The sequence below is a fragment of the Siphateles boraxobius genome, unplaced genomic scaffold (assembly GCF_051911475.1).
Source record: "Siphateles boraxobius isolate OS27281-9 unplaced genomic scaffold, OSU_SipBor_1 55, whole genome shotgun sequence".
In the NCBI taxonomy this organism is placed as follows: Eukaryota; Metazoa; Chordata; class Actinopteri; order Cypriniformes; family Leuciscidae; genus Siphateles; species Siphateles boraxobius.
In genome coordinates this window covers 6,517,809-6,537,983 of record NW_027509181.1, presented here as the reverse complement: position 1 = coordinate 6,537,983, position 20,175 = coordinate 6,517,809, and the positions used below count along the sequence as shown (strand labels likewise).

The following is a 20,175-nucleotide window of genomic DNA, read 5'->3' as shown; positions in this document are numbered from 1 at the left end:
ACCAGTAATACCTTTCATTGTATAATTTAATCTTTTCATTGTTAATAATAATTGTTAATAAACATCTGATTGTCAAAAAATATTCATTCATGCTAATCAGTGTTTTTCATTGCCAAAAAGACTGAATGAAGGACCAGAGCTGTGTTATTTTGTAACTTGCTGTCCTAACACTTCACAAAGGCACAATACTCAGCATCCACAATGTGAAGCTGTGCCTGGACTTGGAAGTAGTAAGCATGGCTCCTGTCCAGTGTAACATCATCCCCATCTTTAATGAGGCTGAATCCCTTGTCTCCAGCACACAGGCGTAGATTTTTCTTCATTTTCCTTGCAGTGTGGGCACTAAAATTCACAATGAAAACAAAATGTAAAAAAGTTATATTTTTGCTTATTTCACTAATTAAAACATTTAATATTATTTGCAGACTGTGTGGTTTTCAGATCTTGTCACTTAGTGTTGAGCCAGGCTGTGACAATAGTTAAGTGAAATTATGATTTTACATGTCAAACATCTTTTTAGCACGTTTTTAATGAATCGCCATATTACCTTTATCTCACAAATCCCAGTTCCATGACAGTCACATGTGACAGTCCCATCAGTCGAAGCCCATGCAGTAGAAGCCCTCGTGCTCCAGACCCATCAGCCTCTCATACTCTCCTCTGGCTTGTGCCTCATGTTTACATCCGTACCTGTAAATAGTACCAAAAAACAATCAGCCAAAAATGAAATGGTAATTTAGTGTTGATTGTTGAATCAGAAAACTTTGGAGTGGGTCAGTATTTTAGGCAACATTATTACAATTCAGTGGTTTATAGATGTACCACTAGCCTAATCCCTATACTTAACCCTACTCCTGCCTAACCCTTGCCTAACAAGCCTACGCCTTATGTTTACCCTTGTGGTAGTCTTACCCAAAATCTCACCTCCGTCTTATCCTAATTCAATCCCTGTGTTTGCCTCTGGGTAGAATATGGCACTAATCAAGCTCTTGGATGGATTCAGAAGGTTAGTTTTAAGAACTTGTTTCAGCTTAGAGGCAGTTTTGCGTCCAGCTCTTTGTCGAAACCAGATCCTGGATGCACCCTGGCTTTGAGTTGCCATCTCTACAGCCTGGACCAGAGAGGGGGTTAGCTCTTCTAGCTGAAAATCCTGGAATAGTTTCCAAGTTCTTTGGGGGGTAGCTGCAGAGTCTCTGGTGATCTGTATTCAAGAACAGTTTTAGGCAGCAAACAAGATTTGGGGACAAATTATTTATGGTAATTCTCCCTAGCCATCAGTGCAGCACTCCTTGGACAGTTTCTGCTTAAGGACTCAAAACACCTAGCATACGTTTCTGACCCTTTCTTCACCCTTGGACATTGAACTGGGTTCACAACCTTAGGTTGTTCAGTTGATTTCCCAACGATGGCATCATCCAGTTTTTGTTTTTTTGGATTTTGCTGAGGAGAAGTCTATAAGAGCTACAGGAGCAGCAGGAATCTGGAAAAATTGAAAAGCATGAAAAACATTAAGTACTTCCCTATTGCTGGAAATGATAAAAAATAACTGCCAATTCTTAACACAGACTTCTGGGGTCTATAATATGGAATATTAAGATATGACATTGCAACTACAATTTGTGTTGTTTGTATTAGTCTAAGACAAACCATATGAATTGTGGTTGCAGTTTTAGGTCACACTTTCCCTGTGTTACCTGCACAAGCGTGTTTTAGGAATTGACAGCCGCTGTAATTTCCCTTAGTAAAGTAGGGTACAAAACAAAAAATTTTTTATGTACGGTACATTTTGAATACCTTTTTTACATGTGATGGCATCAGCCATTTGCACTTTTCCGTTGTGCAGGAGGCTGTATCTCGCATCTTAACACCAGCTTCAATAGAAAAAAGAACTGCCCCTACATGAGAACAGGACTCTGACAATCTGAGAAACTAATAGAATAGACATTTCTTAATTAACCACAAATTGAACATTGTATTTTGCATGGTTAATCTATGGGTGTGCACTGGCGATATGTTTAAAACAAATAGAACAAGCAACACTAACAGCTAACAGTTATACAAAATACAGGCGAAAATAACTAACCCTGCCATGCAATTGCAAAGAGCTGTAATGACTTCTCCGCCTTTGAGAGTGGTTAACATAATAAAGTAAAGTAAACAACCATAAAAGTAACGTCGAGAAGCACCGCAGCGTTGAATTGTTAAGGTTAACGTTACGGATTAATCCACAGGACAAAAAAGAAATGTCACTCACCCGGGCGAAAACCAAACGACAGTCATTGTGGAGCATCTTAGTACCGAGATCGTGGACCCAACCACTTACAAAAAAGTTGTATGCCTCCATACTTTTGTATGCTTTCATTTGTTGTCTTGAGTAGAAGGATGTCTGTAGGACAAGGTAGTCGCTGATATCTACCGCCTCGATGGCAGGCAAATCTTTCGATTCAGTTGAAAAAACGCTCCTCTTCGTAAAGAAAGGATCACGTACAACATATGTTTCGATTTTTTGTTTATATCTTTCTCTTCTATTAGCGTCTAAAGTAGTACAGTACAGACTTTCCTCCATCTCGTTCATTCCGCTCTTCACTTCTTGCCCTCCATCTGAATTTCGTGCGTCATCACAATCACGTGACTGCAAACCTCCTATCAAGCAGTCTAATTGTTTGAAAGAATGCTTTAACTTCACGATTGTGAAAACTATCGATAGTTGGCCAACATACAAGATAGCTAGTTGAAATATGTTATCTAACTTTTTAAATGTGCAAATAAAGTGCATGTTCTCTTCTGTATACAACGTAATTAGTGTAACATTTGATGAGAGCAATTATATAAATACATCATGACGGGTTACCGCCTCCATCAGCTGTTGTTGTATCTGATCTGAACCGCGTACATGTGACGCCACATGGGGCGAACATCTAAACTCCACCTGAGTCCATTTCACACAATGCCTTATAGCTGATGCCTTTTAGTCTGATGCCTTTTTGTCTGAGGCTGTTTCGTCTGATACCATTTTGTCCGAAGCCTTTATGTCTGATGCCGTTTCGTCTGATGCCGCTTCGTCCGATGTCTTTATGTCTGAGGCTGTTTTGTCTGATGCCTTTATGTCTGATGCCTTTTTGTCTGGAGCTGTTTCGTGTGATGCCTAATTGTATGAGACCAGACACCTGACATTGTTTTTCCTGAGACCTACAGCTTTTCAGTCTGAGACGCGATGCCATTTTGACCAATGACTGAAGCCTTTTAGTATGAGGCAATGATGCCTTGTCTTCATATGTCTAAGGTCTGAGGATGTCCTAAAATATACACCTCACGTCTGTGCAGCGGCTCTACTGGAATGTAGAAAGATTTATGTTGTAATGTGTCATTGATAGTTTAAAAAAACGCTTGAATTTAAATAAATAAACAGTTAATAAACTCGTTAGTAAACGGTTACCTATTTAAGCATCAAGAACGGTAAAACATAAATGATGTCAGCATTGGTCTACAATGAGATTCGATCTCGGATCACTTGAAGCTCTGTGAGGCTCATGTTATTGTGTTGACCACAGAGCTACCATCTAAACACTGTTAAGATAACGTCTTTTATGCTCGTAAGCCTCATTGATGTAGCCTAATATGTTTATATTGCAAATGTTTTATGTGGAAATGTTTTCATTATTTATTCAATTTATTCAATTTAATTTAAGTAATTATAGTATTGTGATTATGAATTTGTTTAACTACAATGTTTCACTTGAATTCATCTGCTACCAGCTTTCAACCACTCTGAATGAGCTGCGGCGTGGCGGCAGATTACGCAATAGAGAGGATAAACTGATACTTTTCAAAGTCTGTGATTGTAGCGCCTCTTAGGGGTAAAAGGCAGCATATACACACCCGCAATTTACCGCCGCGGAACGGCGACGGTAAAAGTATTATTTTGGTTGAGTACCAACTGTATTTTACACTGGTGCTGAAACCTGGGAAGAAGGAGGAACGCGCTGTCAGAGAGCCCTTGCCGATGTGGGGAATTCCCGGTGCGGGCCGCCTGGGTGCTGGAGGGGTGGCTGCCGTCCTTGAGGGAGCGGAGGAGTTGGCGCCGTTCGCCATGGGCCGGAGCCTGCTGCCATCCCCCTTGATGGGGAGCAGCAGGGAAAGGGGGACTCCTGCCATCTGCCCGAACCTGGAGGAGCCGTTGCCTTCCACCAGGCGGCAGAGGGGTGTCGAACCGTCCACCGAGGGCTATCCAGCCCCACCGCCAGGCACCACGGAGAAGATCACCCAGCTGGTGGAGGATCAGATGGCAGTGCGTTGTGGGAACCAGACCAAGATTATTTACTTATTTATTTTTCTCTCTTCCCTCTCTCCTCTCTCATCTCTGTCGCTCCTCATGCTTCCGTCTCCTTTTCTCTCGCCTCATTTGTCCATACCCCCTGGGTCCCCCCAGGGAAGGGGGTCAACTATATTTTAGTTTACCATAAATGCTTCTCAGTACATTTGGCAGTAAATTTTAACCATTTTTCAAAAACAATAGAAGTAATTATGAAATTGCTTGTAAAGATGTACTTACATCCTTCTTTGGTGAGTCAGAAAAAAAGTTCTCTGAAGGTCAGCTAAATGCATTAAATATAAATTTAAACTATAATAAATTTTCAATTAATTGAAATTAACATGTAGCCAGAGACTACAGATAAAAATAAAACAGCCTTTAAGCTAACTCTGGCACATTTACCAAAAAGTTTAAGATTCAGCTGGGAGAATATCTAGTCATTGATATCAGGTCTGTAACATGATTAGCCCTAAAACGACACTGCATCACTCTTCGGCATGATTGTGTCAATGACATTACTAAATGGGCCCAGGAATACTTCCAGAAACCACTGTCGGTGAACCCAATCGCCTGTGCCATCTGCAGATGCCAACTAAAGCTCTGTCATGCAAAAAGGAAACCATATGTGAACATGGTCCAGAAGCACCGTCTTGTGCTGTGGGCCAAGGCTCATTTAAAATTGACTATTTTAAAGTGGAATAGTGTTCTGTGGTCAGACGAGTCCAAATTTGACATTCTTGTTGGAAATCACGGACGCCGTGTCCTCCGGGCTAAAGAGGAGGCAGACCTTCCAGCGTGTTATCAGTGTTCAGTTCAAAAGCCAGCATCTCTGATGGTATGGGGTTGCATAAGTGTATACAGTATGGGCAGCTTGTATGTTTTGGAAGGCTCTATGAATGCTGAAAGGTATATAAAGGTTTTAGAGCAACTCCACTCCAGATGACGTGTATTTCAGCAGGACAATGCAAAACCACATATTGCAGCTATTTCAACAGCATGGCTTCCTTGTAGAAGAGTCCGGGTGTTTAATTGTCCTGCCTGCAGTCCAGATCGCCTATAGAGAACATTTGGCGCATCATTAAACGAAAAATACGTAAAAGACGACCACAAACACTTCAGCAGCGGGAAACCTACAGTATATAAGGCAAGAATGGGACCAACACCAAAACTCCAGCAACTCATAACCTCGATGCCCAGACGCTTTCAAACTGTTTTGAAAAGAAGAGGAGATGCTACACTATGGCAAACATGCCTCCGTCCCAACTATTTTGAGACCTGTAGCAGGAATCAAATTTGAAATGAGCTCATTTTGTGCATAAAATTGTACAATTTCTCAGTTTAAACATTCATGTTATCTATGTTCTATTGTGAATAAAATATTGGCTCATGTGATTTGAAAGTCTTTTAGTTTTCATTTTATTTAAAAAAACACCCCAACTTTTCCAGAATTTGGTTTGTATATTTTTGAAACCGAAAATGAAATGAAGTTCCTGAAAAGATTCAATGAACATGAAAAGAACCATCAGCTTATTATTTTAAGAGCACCTCATTAAATGTATACTTGCATGGCCTTTGCAGTGAAAGCATTTCTTGTTCCAAAAAAAGGGTCTTGATGGTTCCGTGAGTGTCAAACGTTGATGTTGCAATCTTTTTCTTCTCTGTTGGATGAAAAAGATATGATGAACTTGCATGGTTACTAGTAGTAGTAGTAGTAGTATACTTTATTGTCCTCGAAAGGAAATTTGTTGTGGACTACATGTTGCTGCATATACAGGTCCTTCTCAAAAAATTTGCATATTGTGCTAAAGTTCATTATTTTCCATAATGTAATGATACAAATTTTATATATTAATAAAAATATTGTATTATATTGTAACATAATGTAATAAAAAACTTTTATATATTTTAGATTCATTGCACACCAACTGAAATATTTCAGGTCTTTTATTGTTTTAATACTGATGATTTTGGCATACAGCTCATGAAAACCCAAAATTCCTATCTCAAAAAATTAGCATATCATGAAAAGGGTCTCTAAACGAGCTATTAACCTAATCATCTGAATCAACTAATTAACTCTAAACACCTGCAAAAGATTCCTGAGGCTTTTAAAAACTCCCAGCCTGTTTCATTACTCAAAACCGCAATCATGGGTAAGACTGCCGACCTGAGTGCTGTCCAGAAGGCCATCATTGACACCCTCAAGCAAGAGGGTAAGACACAGAAAGAAATTTCTGAACAAATAGGCTGTTCCCAGAGTGCTGTATCAAGTCACCTCAGTGGGAAGTCTGTGGGAAGGAAAAAGTGTGGCAAAAAACGCTGCACAACGAGAAGAGGTGACCGGACCCTGAGGAAGATTGTGGAGAAGGACCGATTCCAGACCTTGGGGGACCTGCGGAAGCAGTGGACTGAGTCTGGAGTAGAAACATCCAGAGCCACCGTGCACAGGCGTGTGCAGGAAATGGGCTACAGGTGCCGCATTCCCCAGGTCAAGCCACTTTTGAACCAGAAACAGCGGCAGAAGCGCCTGACCTGGGCTACAGAGAAGCAGCACTGGACTGTTGCTCAGTTGTCCAAAGTACTTTTTTCAGATGAAAGCAAATTTTGCAATTTCATTCAGAAATCAAGGTGCCAGAGTCTGGAGGAAGACTGGGGAGAAGGAAATGCCAAAATGCCTGAAGTCCAGTGTCAAGTACCCACAGTCAGTGATGGTCTGGGGTGCCATGTCAGCTGCTGGTGTTGGTCCACTGTGTTTTATCAAGGGCAGGGTCAATGCAGCTAGCTATCAGGAGATTTTGGAGCACTTCATGCTTCCATCTGCTGAAAAGCTTTATGGAGATGAAGATAGGAATTTTGGGTTTTCATGAGCTGTATGCCAAAATCATCCGTATTAAAACAATAAAAGACCTGAAATATTTCAGTTGGTGTGCAATGAATCTAAAATATATGAAAGTTTAATTTTTATCATTACATTATGGAAAATAATGAACTCATCAGCGTCACGGGTTGGCTTCGGTGTGAGTGGTTGAAATAGCACGTCGATAAAGATGACAGACAAGTGGCTTATCCAATCATATGCAAGGATTTTTGATAAGGCCCAGCCTTCTGAAGTGCCATTTCAATGGATCGGTTCCAGATGGATGAGTGAAGCTAGGCGGAGCGAAATTCATCTGGCTAGGGCCAGGTTAATATTGTAATGCATTACTTTTAAAAGTAACTTTCCCCACTGTTCAGCATTCGTACAGATACAGGCACAAATGAATTCTTATACCGATTTAGTTTGCACAATGGGACTCTATATCTTCTACCGGAGGGGAGCATTTCATACTGTGAATACAAAAAATGAGTTTGGTCCCCCACGATTTTCTGTACCTGATTCAGAATGCGATTCTCATATAAATTTTGAAGATTCAAATATTCCTCATGTCCAACAGTTTTTAATGCTGTCAACACCAGGTGTGCTAATTTAGATTTAAGCTGTGTAGTTAGGTTCCCAAACCATACTGTAACACCATACTTAACAATACTTTCTAAAACAGCTTTGTAAAACAACATCATGATTTTCTTATTAACCCCATTAAAACGTAATCTACGTAAGAAGTACAGTCTCTGGTGCAGCCGGGTGCAAACCCATTCCATGTGAGTTTTCCAGGTAAGTGAGCTGTCTATATAAACATCCAAATACTTGTAGATCTTGCTGGTTGTGAGTCAAGGCCTGTTGCCCTGGGGCCTGCTGAGGCCACGCAGAACAGCACAGCACCCCGAACGTACCGAGAAGGCCAAGAGAGGGATGGGCTTGTGTATATGCAATTTAAAACCTCAGAAAGGTCCCACCTCGCAGGGTTGGCTTGACCAATAAGAAAGGTGGAAATTCCAAGCGGGAGAATTTGATTTTTGGATCTTTTGTTTCAAGCGTGTTCATTTGCATGTGCAGCTGGATTGGTTTCTGATGAAGAAACTATGAAAGATTCTTGTAAAACGAATATGTTGCGCAGGTATCGACATATACACTATCATTTCAATCTTCAAAGTACCAATTTATAATGACCAAACATGGTATAGGTGAGGGTACACTGACCCCTGGTTCTATTATAAAATACACAGTATATGTATATATATATATATATATATATATATATATATATATATATATATATATATATATATACACAAAATAATAATAATAATAATAATAATAATAGTATTAAAAGACACTACACAAGACAGTAAATTATCACATACATTGTCCTTAGATGCATGTTCATTTATAGATCAGTTCGCAAATTACACAAAAATACGGCAAGGTTCTTAAACTCTAAAGGTCTTACGGGGTTGGAACAACATGAGGGTGAGTAAATACTGACCCCCAGGAACTGATGAGCAGCACAGAGTTAGCAGCGGAGGCAGAGCCGAGGAGCTGAACCACACCAGTGGTGCCAATGGATCCAGGGGACTGGCCATGACCAGCGATGGAGATGGGAGTAGGAGGACAGGCAGGGATACAGGTTGTACTTTCTCTTAATTAATTACACAAAAATACGGCAAGGTTCTTAAACTCTAAAGGTCTTACGGGGTTGGAACAACATGAGGGGGAGTAAATACTGACCCCCAGGAACTGAAGTAGAAAAATAGCCTTTGGCTTTAGATACAAAGCCCAATTGATACGTTAGTTTTAAAAGATCTGTCAAGCCAGCATGTGGTCATAGCTAAAGTAAATATGAAAGTCATGTTTCAGCATGGAGGGAGGCAGTGAACTTTACACAAATTAACCTTTAAATGTGACTGGACAGGCACCACCGGTTTAAAAAAAATCAGCGCAAGGTGTTTGTAGTTCCATTTGCACTCTATAAATCGTCTTCACTTTAGAATCTATAACGTGTTTTTCTTTAGATGACAAAAAAAGAGATTCACAATCAAACAACAGCAATATGCTTAAAAATCCTAAACGCAAGCTAATGGAATTTCTTATCATAACTGGAAATAGTTATTTGGTTAAATTTCTTGTAGTCTGATGCTGCGCGGCTGGTTGCGTGGAAACTGATCTCTCTCTCTCTCTCTCTCTCTCTCTCTCTCTCTCTCTCTCTCTCTCTCTCTCTCTCTCACACTCACATACACTTACTCTCGGCGTCCAGACGCGTCCACGGCTCGCGCTGCGCGGATCTCCAGCACTAAACTAGACGGAATATTTGCGCAAATGACAAATGCCGAGAAAAGCAGAGAACATTTTAAAAGACAGAGAGGAAAAATGTAAGTCAGTCTTATGTTTGAATGAGAAGCACAGTGAACGCTCGCTATTGCATGCCAACGCGATTAAACGTGAAAATATGCAGTAGACCTGGCAGCTGTAAAGGTTCATAATAATAGCGTAAACTATTGGTTTTATTTGTAATGCCATTTTTTCCTTCACATGCAAGTGAATGAAGAACAACTATGTAGTAATTTTAACTAATATTTTAACTTGAATAAAACGTATTACAAAGTCATTTAGATCTCACAAGCGAAAAATATTACTCTGCAGTTGTCTTAATAATTAATGGGAACAAAATGTGTTTTTAATAATGTGTTTAATGGTTCACTGATGTCACTTAATATCACTTAATTTGTCAGTTGACCTTTAGACCTTTGGAAAGAGTTTGTGTGTCAAGGCTTTGTGATTATTGATAGGTCAAATTTATGTAGATTATTGATTAAAAAAACTAAAAAAAAGTTCAGGTTGGCATCCAGGGCTCCATGTAAACTACCTCACACTCCAGCATTCAGGAGCAGTCAGACATTGTTTAAAATGAATTATTAAAGAAGACTAGAGACAAGGATGCACAATAGTTTGTAGACTAAGAACTGTCTCTTATGGTCAGCTTTCGTTGGTTTCATAAGACATAAACTAAACCAAATGATGAGCTGCCACACGCGTAATTTATTATAACAACCAATATGCTGTTTGGTGTACATCAAACAGCTATTATAATATAGTTGTTTTTTGTTTGTTTGTTTTTTACCACCAATCTCTGTTCCCTCACACACATATTTTACCTTTTCACTATACTGTGTACTGTATAAAACAGAAAATGTGCAATTTTGTCATTTAGTCATGTTAAATAAAGTTAGACTTGAATATTACCAGGTAAAATGGATTTACAGTGTTCTGCTGAAGACTAGCTAAATTTACATTTAACTTGAAGAGGCGACATGATTTTAAATTCTGAAATGTGTTTTTTTTTAACAATTATTGAAATTCATTCATTCATAAAACCTGTAGATACATATTAACATGCATCTCAGTGATGGTTGCTAAATTGGCACCGGACCCCCCAAAATTGCTGCCATCTTTGCTTATGAGCAGTTGGTTTTTGAAGATTTAAAGCCTAATACTTGAGCCATAATTTGAATGTGACTAATCACTCTGAAGCTGGAGAAAGTCCATTTCATTTTATTTAGTCCGAATACATTGACACATCTGAATGGCCATCAAAGTTGAACTGATTTATTTTAACTTCAACTCATTTTAGAGCTCTCTAGAGTCAGTCATCTACCAGGCTGTCTTGTCTCATAATGCTTACATTCAGAAAGAGCAACAAGAATAATTGCTTAAGAAAATGACTAAGTGGCAATATCACGCCAGTTGTCACCTAAGTCAAGTTCTATCTAATGACACGCCATTCAGTACACTTCAAAAAAGTTCAGTTCAGCTCTGTCAAAGATTCTATCCACCAACCTTTATTTTTCATTCTCTTCAATATTTACCTGTTTGAGAGTCCGGAGAAATCCTATGAAAATCATTGACAAGTCATAGAAGAAGTTATGAATTGATGAAGACAAAAATATCTGTGTACATGACTAAAAATCACATGAATTTCCATACTTCTACGAGTTGATTTGTACTGCTAAGTGGCGATTTGGTGCGGGTCTGACTGATGGACCAGCATAGTCATGTTTTTAAAAAGGACATAATGCTAGATAAGTTAGTTAAGAAGTGTGGTGGGCTAACCAGCATTCCATACAGCCAGCAAGCATCCAAAACACATACATGAAATAATGGGGTAGGGATGAGGCAGAAATAGTAATCAAATGTCTGTAATTTGCAACTCTCATCCATTATGTTCATTAATATCACTATTTACATTACTTATTTACTTTCCTACTCCAATCTAAACATATTTGTTGGCCTGTTATTGCAGGGTCAGGGTCACATCAGTTTTCTCCCCCAGAATGTTCTGTACTGAACCTTTTAACCTCATTTTTCGTCCTTCTCATCTTTCTTCTTTTCTGTAATGGAAGACTTGCTCCTCAGATTCTCTTGTTTCCTCTCTTGTTCTCTCTGTTGAATCATGTAAACATCCTGTGTGGTTTCTCCTCACCCCCTGCATGCTTCCCTCTCATGTATTGTTTCAAGCTTTACTCTGTCCTTCGTTGTCCATTCAGCTGCTATTGAGCTTTCTTTGATTTTTTTTCTGGCTCTCCGCTATACTTCTCTCCAAATCTCTGTTTAAGGTATTTGTTGTCCTCATCTTTCACTGTCTGTCTGTCTCTCCTTATGTGACCGGCCCACACTATCACTTGCGAAAATGTCATGACAGAACCCTGTTGTGTATTCATGAACGGTACAGCTTGGGGTTGTTTGTGACTCTTATCTAACCTCTCCTCCACCACTTTGCTCATTTTTCCTAAGGTCAACCTTCCCCACTTTAAGAAAGAAAACTTTATGGGACTAAAATCAGTTTCTCTTTAAACCTGGGTAAATAACTGTCTTTGTTTTATTTTGTTTTTTTGTCAGGGGAAGACTTTGGTCAATGAATCATGAAAGCTAAAGTAATGCCCTCTTTTCTCTCTTTCTCTTTCTCTCTCTCTTTCTCAGCCTTCAGTATTTGGCTGGCATTTCAGCTGCTTTTGGAGAACGTCTTATTTCCCCCTCCCTTCAACAGTCCCTCCTTTAGGAGACTCCCACTCGTTATGTGATACTAAGAGGTACTTAGAGATCGATTTCATTTTTAATCTGTGTAAGTGGACAGTGGCGGGTCCTCTGCCATTTGTCAACTACAAAACCCAGTGACTTTTATTCTTTCTGGATTTGTTATTTAAAATCGAGAATTAAAAGTGCACTCCAAAAAAAAAAATTTACTGACAATTTACTTAAAGAAAACAAATGAATCCCACAAATGAATTATCCATTCAGATTACTTAATCCATTCGAGTTGAGAATATAGGAATTATTTTATTTGTGTTAAAGTAGCATTATAGAAACTGGGAACAGGATTTCCTCTTCCGCTCATGGTTTGCACGGAGCTGAATAGGAAGAGTAAATGTTGAAATAAAGTTTTATTTTCTGCATTTTTTTTAGCATGATGAGAAAATATTTACTGTTCTATTATGTTGGTATTTAAATAGTTTCTGTTTTGTTGGGGAGTTTTTTGGTTACCATTGGTGAAGTGTCAAGCATGCGCTTGGGTTGAGGACATGCAAACAAAATTCTAGTTTCTTTGATAATCACGCAACAACTATGGGTGTTTTGAGTATGAGTGCTAAATGTCATGTGTGCAAATAAAATACAGTCATTTAAAAAAGAAAGGACACCCTTTAGAACTTTATGGTTTTTGATCAGAATGGTTTTACGTTAACAGGTCTTAAAATTAGGTAAATACAACCTCAGATGAACAAAAACAAATGACATATTAGACTGTGTCATTATTTATAATACAAAACAGAAAAGCCATGGGTGACAAACTAAGTACACCCTATGATTCAGTCGCTTGTTTAGCAACAATAAGTTGAAGGAATCATTTTCTATATGACAGTATCAGTATCTCGCATCGTTCTGGAAGAATTTTGGCCCGCTCTTCTTTACAACGCTGCTCCAGTTCATTGAAGTGTGCAGGTATTTTTTTATGCACAACTGCAAGGTGCCCAGGTTCTGTGGCTGCAAAACAAGCCAAAAATCATCAACCCCTCCATCAGCGGGATGGAAAGTTGGTATGAGGTGTTTGTGTTGATATGCTGTGTTTAGTTTTCACCTAACTTGTCGCTGTGCATTATAGTCAAACATCTACACTTTGGTCTCGTCTGTCCATTCAGCTGCTATTGAGCTTTCATTGATTTTTGTCTGGCTCTCTCAGCTATACTTCTCTCCAAATATCTGTTTTAGGTATTTTTTGTCCTCATATTTCACTGTCGGTCTGTCTGTCTCTCCTTATGTGTCCGGCCCACACTACCACATGTGAAAATGTCATGACAGAACCCTGTTGGCCCTTTGGGGGGAGTATAATAGCTGTAATACATAAATAGAGAACCGGTGATTTTTTTTTTTTTTTTTTTTTATACTGGTGGCTTTGGATTTATAAAAAAATTTTCTTACAATAGTTAAGGTTGGATGTTATTTAAGCCAACCTAGGCTTCTGGCTTCTAGAGCATGTTGCCTTGAAGATTTGTAAGAGGATAGCCGCTTCTTATATGGTGCTGATATATTAATGAGCTAAGGTGGAAAGCTATTTTTAGAAGGATGGACAAAATAAATCAAAAAGTGTGAATTACAAGGCAAGTTGTTGTTCATCGTTACTTGCACTTTAGAAAAAATTAGCTGCATCTTAAGTGAAACTATTATTATGGATTACTGACCACAACACTGGTGGGATTAAATATCCAAAATGGCAACCACAGTTCGAATAGCAGGCAGTGTTTCTTGCCCGCTCTCTCTTGTACTGTACATCATTTGGGCTGTTGTCTTTTCCATCTGCAATATTTAGGACAACCAGTGTTTGTGGCAAAACTAAAGAAGTTAAATATAAGTATTCAAATTAAGGTTTGTTTGGGGAGTTTATGAAACACAGATATAACTTTGGCTCAGGATAAAGCATATTGTACTTTGCAAGTCTGATATGTTCAAATGTCTGTCAAACTTTAACTGAAAACAAAAAACACTGAATATTTAAGTGTATCATCCAAGTTCGGATATCCATAAAAACTGCCTTTTCAATTGGATTTTTGGTAGAGAAGAGACTTGCTTTTACATTTTAAAGGAGTTAATAAATATAAAATGTGCTGAAAGCTTCAGTCAAAATACTTTGGGAAATACATTTTCTCTATCTGTCAGTCACTTTGCACATTTCGGTTTTCCAATAGTATGTGTTTGCTAACATGTCTTTGGATGACAGGGTTATGGATAAAGGTTGAGGGTAAAACAGCTAACAGCATCAAGCAGGGCAAAGCTGGTTTTCTGTAGCTGGTTGCATAAACTGCTAAGACTAGTCTTACAAGTTATTCATCAAATTTTTTTTGCTTTAAGACTGTTCATAAAATGTTCAAGTCACTTACCAAAAAAAGTAGATTGGTTTAAGTTGATACCAAAAAAGTATGTCTGATTGCCTCTTGACTAACTGTTAGTTGGTCATATTAGTACTTAAGGCACATAAGTGCTATTGTTATGCAACTGGCTGGTCTAGCTGATGGTCTAGTCTGGCCAAATTGACAAGTTCTTAAAACCCATCTTAAACCAGCAAACAAGTCCAATCTGACCAGACTAGACAATGTTTGTAGAGGTACTAGATGCATTGTTTTAGTACTGTTTATTAATAAGAAATGTCATAAATATTTCTCAGGTGAACCCCATGAGAACTTCAGATGAATAAAAAAATTTACCCATTCTGAAATCATGGCTATCCACTCTCACAGCTAAATGCTGGTTTTTGTATGATTGTATGTATGATTCTGTATGATTTCCATCAGACTCTGAGACAAGCTAAATAAGCTGTCTTGTCACAATGCCAGAGAAGGAAATGGCAAGTATCTGCCTCTCTAAAACTCTTTATGTAGCTAGGCCTCTCTGTCTAGTTAATTGAATATAATATATAACAGTTCTTGTTCCTTAACAAAAGAAAACTCATAAAAGGTATTTACATTTGGTCACTTCAAATGCTTTATGTGAGCAAAGGGAATCCCTGCAATCCATGTATGATGGAGCAATCATGAGAGATGTGACAACTGAAACACTAATTGCACATTCAACAGAAATTTTCTCACAGGGCATTAGAATAAAAATGTGAACACCATTTCGCTTATGTGGCTAAGAGCAGATGGACCCCAAGGAGACAGCAAAGTGTAAATAGGCTCAAAAATCTATAAGGCAAATTTCTTGGTAACTCTGCTTTGCGATTCATATTAGATTTTTAAAAAATAAAGAAAAGGGCAGACTTTATGTAACTGTTCTACCTATTTGAAGTTTCTAGACCCGAAACATCTTTTTCACATGCCTTTTGTCAGTCCTGGACTAAATTAATGCCTGTGGCAGAACTGTGAATTAGGCCAGCATAGCTGACCATAGCAGGGAATTCAATCAACCAACACTTTTGAGGAAGTGCCGCTTTTTCCCTTTTCAACATGAGTGCATATTCTTTGAAGGATTTCTGATTGTTTGAGCCTTATTTAGGGTGTGTAGCTAAACGATTATAAAGCCGTGGGTAAAAAATAATAGCTAAAAGCATTGAGCAATTGCTTTGAGCAATAAGCAAACCATTTACTATGAGTAAATTAAGATTTAAAGGTTAAGGCATCAATCTGCTTTTTAATCTGTTAATTACATCTGGGTTGTGTGGGTTTGTGAACCATCTGTCTGTTATTCTACACATACATTCGAAGGTAGGCTATAATGTGTTAATTACGGCCAAAGTACAAATTCTTAAATCATAAGAGACTGGTGAGGCATTTCTGCAATAGATGACAAGAAAAAGAAAATTAGATTTAATAATAGATTGTACATGCAGTTAAACAATAGCATGGCTGCATTAATGGGTATTTGTGATACCATGGTATTAAATAGCACTGGGCAATATAGAACAAAATATAATCTCTGCATTATTCATTCTTTTGACAATGTTTGAAATATATATCTATATTTATGCATTTGCTCTGAAAGGGTTTAGGGATCATTTGTTTCAGTTAGATTAATCATTTTAGACCAAATGTTTTAAAGGGGTCATACATGCACTTTTACAAGTTGATTGTACTGAAATGTGTGTTGGCAGTGCCTGCACACAACCATCATATAGTGATAAAAATCCATCCAGTGTTTTTGTTTTAATCTCCTTATATGTTTTCCCCTGCCTCAAATTGAGCCGTTCGATTTTGTGACGACTCTAAATTGGACGCCCCTCCCACGATTGATAATTGACAGCAGCGTTTCAACACAGACCCGCCCTGAGCGAGCTCGAGCTGTCATCGTAGTCCGCCATTGTTGATACACTGGAGCAGAATGGCGTCTAAGCGATTGTGGTGTTCTGTTCTTGGCTGTAATAAGGAACACAGCAGTCATTTTGGTGTTCCTAAATTTGAACCGCTGAAGACGCAGTGGCTGAGTTTTATTTTTGAAGGGTATATTCCCAACGATCTACATGAATGCTTTTATGTTTGCGCTAATCATTTCTCTCCAGACTGCTTTATAAATGAGAGTCAGTGTAAATCTGGATTTGCTAAGAAGCTGGTCCTGAAAACAGAATCGGTACCTACTATTCATGTTCCTGCTGCACCTCCAGAAGAAGTGAGTGTAACATTTTATTAACCTTTAAATATTAATCTTTACAAATCGCTTGCACGCTTCAGGATGAATGCGGCTAATGTTTACACTCAGGGTATATTACGGCATGTTTTCTATGTAACGTTACGACGTTCTCAATATAATTCATAATATACATTATTATGACAAGCCTACATTTACAAAAAAAAAGTTTCAACATCAATCTGTCAACGAACCAACCTGTAACGTTACATCAGTAAGCACATAGCGTCTGTATCTCACTACTCTAATGTTACCCTGCCAGTATAGAAAAATAGATCAAAGTGACATTACGTTAACCAACCATTCAGAAAAGTCCTGTTCGAGCCTTAATTGTCGAACTTTTTCGGGGCCGTCATCTTGTCTAGTGTTCTGACGATTCATGCTATCCCTCGAGATGTGCTACTTACCAGTTATGCGCATGTGCTGACTCAATAGAGAATTTAGGAACATGAATTTTAGGAGTTTAGGAAACAATAGAAATAGCATTTTTCGACAAGGCAGCACAAATCGTCAGAACACCGGGTCCGACACCGGTTTAAATTGATATGGTTGCACGGATGTATCCTCGGAGACTCCCGCTGCCATTCTTGTTCCAAAATATACCCTCAACTGTTGTCAAGGCAACACTTGTGAGCAAGCTCATTATCATTTAAAGGCATATGCACTGAAACGGCCTGCTGAAAACAGAGCTGTTTTTGACCAGGTAAAATTAGTGTTTTCTTACAATACTAATAAGAATTTTTACGAAAAGCATATTACAAAGTTTTCATTTAGACCCTAAAGATTCATATTAACTTGTACAAAAATGGCATTATATGACCCCTTTAATCAGTCAACAGAGTCTTAACATTCTCATACTACAAAATCATTGGACACATGAAGCACAATGGCATTCCAAGAAAACCCATTCTGATCTATACATATTCCGAAGTCTGAAACATTAAATAAATACATGTTCTCTATTAACTGGTTATGGTATTCTTCAATTTTCTAGGCTTGCAAGCTGTTGGGGATTTTGATGTTGGGTACAGCCTCCTGGATATTCTCAGCACAGGTGATACTCCAAAGGGATTATGCCCGCCGTCCCACAATGCTGCTACCATCAGGTTGGCTGCTTCGGCACTCTGTGGTCATGTGGTTGCTTGTTCACTGCTTGGTGCTGATGACACTGTGTTTCCACCACGTTGCAACTTCCTGCTCCAAACGTTGCTACTGTTCAGACAGCGAGGACTCATTTGGCGGCAAGACCATGCGCTGCAGCAACCTGCATCTTACTGAGATCCCTCAGGACATTCCCAATGACACACGACGCCTCTACCTAGACTACAACCTCCTGACCAGCATCCCTGCCAATGCTTTTCATGACCTTCCACTGCTAGCTGAACTAGATCTTTCCCATAATGAACTGGCTTTGCTTGAACCTGGAGCCTTTAGAGGCTTGAAAGACTCTCTGCAATTTCTTGATCTCTCGTCTAACCAGCTCACGATGTTGGACCCAGATGCCTTTGAAGGCGTTACAGCAAGATCTAACCTCACTGGAAACCCCTGGCACTGTGACTGCAGGCTGCAGAGAGCCCTTCGACGGCTAGACCTAGAGCATATGTCTTTGACTGGCATTATCTGTCAGACATCTGAACTTGAAGATTTTGGAGCCCAAGGTGTGCCTTTCCTGCTGGCCAAAGACCTGGACCTGTGTGTGGTGCTCAAAAAGACCACAGATGTGGCCATGTTGGTGACCATGTTTGGATGGTTCACCATGGTCATCTCCTATCTGGTCTACTATGTGAGACACAATCAGGAAGATGCCAGGCGCCACCTGGAGTATCTCAAGTCTCTGCCCAGCAGGCAGGGCAAGTCTGAGGAGTCTTCCACCATCAGCACTGTGGTATAGCACAAGGCCAAGTGCTCATGACATGTGGAGGAAGCTTCTCAGGCTGCCAAAAGGCAATGGACACACTGGGCAATGGGCTACCTGTCTTATACTTAAAGTTTAAAATTTATTAAACCCTTGGAAAAACAAAACCCCCTTGAATCATATACCACACCACAAGCAACCATTCAGGATTGATCTGTACCCTCCCAAAGAACCAGAAAGAACTTATGCCATAGGATGCTTCTTGGCCAGTGGATTGCAATGTCCACAATAGGGAAATGTGAAACATATCATGCTGAGACTAAAACCATCCACAGACATGCAGATGGACATAGATGGCTAGAGACAGAAGAAGGGAAATCACAGAGGCCATCTAATCCAATTCAGATGAATAATTGATTCAGAAATGGCCGAACTTGAGGCTCATCTTGACTAAGAGGTTTTTCTACTCTGCACGCTTTTAAAGGAGGCGTTTTCTTTTTTTTTCTTTTTTATTCAGTGGCTTTTTTTCAGTCAGATCTCCATTTGACAGGCAACGCACGGAGCGTAAAGCACTCATCCCACTGGGTATTTACAAAAGTACTTTTGTTGTCCCTGCAGGCAACATCAAGATTTTACAGAGCAACAAATTTTTGCATGCATCAATGATTCTTCAGGTGTCTCAGTAAACAGTATACAAACTGTGCAAAAGTAAAAATCACTGTCGATTGCTTTGATACTCAGTTGTTAGGTTTTTAGGGAAGCACAGAAGAGCTATTTTCTTCATGGATCCTCAGGCGTTAATGACGTTGTGACTTAAAAGAAATAAACAGGTTGGCTTGTTATTTTCATGATCAGTAACTGTAAGATAAATCACTGTTAAAGTCATTTCAAGGGAAAACACCCTGAGGCATTTTTTCTAAAAAAAAATATTTAAAATGTTTCAAAACTTCTATGCTTAAAGATAATGAGACAATGTAGACAACCACATAGTGTGTTTGCACTGTTAGAGTGGATCCTTGGTATGTCACATCCACTACTGTGTGATTGTTCAGTTTCTTATGTGGAGTGCCAGCAAGAATAATTCAGAAAGTCTGCCAAGATAAACCATAAGTTAAAATCAGCCTGAATGTTCTGCCTGCATGATTGAATGTCTTCAAAGCTACAAGTCATACCCATAAATTAAGAAAATAGCATTTTCTTAAAGGATTAGTTCACCTCAAAATGAAAATTTCCTGACAATTTACTCACCCCAATGCCATCCAAGATGATCATGTCTTTCTTTCCTCATTGGAAAAGAAATAATTTTTTTTGAGGAAAACATTTCAGGATTTTTCTCCACACAATGGACTTTACTGGTCACCAACATGTTGAAGTACAAATCAATGCAGTATCAAAGGGTTTTAAAGTGCTTCAAAGGTCTCTGCACGATCCCAGCTGAGGAATAGTGTCTTATCTAGCGAAACGATCGGC

The 20,175-nt window shown here is 39.0% G+C and overlaps 1 protein-coding gene and 1 long non-coding RNA gene across 2 annotated transcripts; one reads left to right on the top strand and one right to left on the bottom strand.

Moving 5' to 3' along the window:
• Nucleotides 1-607: 607 nt before the first annotated feature.
• Nucleotides 608-1,917, bottom strand: LOC143714569 (uncharacterized). Its single transcript, XR_013195544.1, has 3 exons — nt 1,795-1,917; nt 1,378-1,480; nt 608-690 (listed from the first exon to the last, which is right to left on the bottom strand). It is a non-coding gene; the product is annotated as an uncharacterized LOC143714569 (long non-coding RNA).
• A 7,523-nt stretch (nt 1,918-9,440) lies between these two features.
• On the top strand, nt 9,441-18,882 carry lrrc3ca (leucine rich repeat containing 3Ca). The gene is made up of 2 exons (XM_077205980.1): nt 9,441-9,559; nt 17,845-18,882. The coding sequence occupies exon 2, from the start codon at nt 17,869-17,871 to the stop codon at nt 18,739-18,741; it is 873 nt and encodes a 290-aa protein (XP_077062095.1). The 5' UTR covers nt 9,441-9,559; nt 17,845-17,868; the 3' UTR covers nt 18,742-18,882.
• Nucleotides 18,883-20,175: the final 1,293 nt, after the last annotated feature.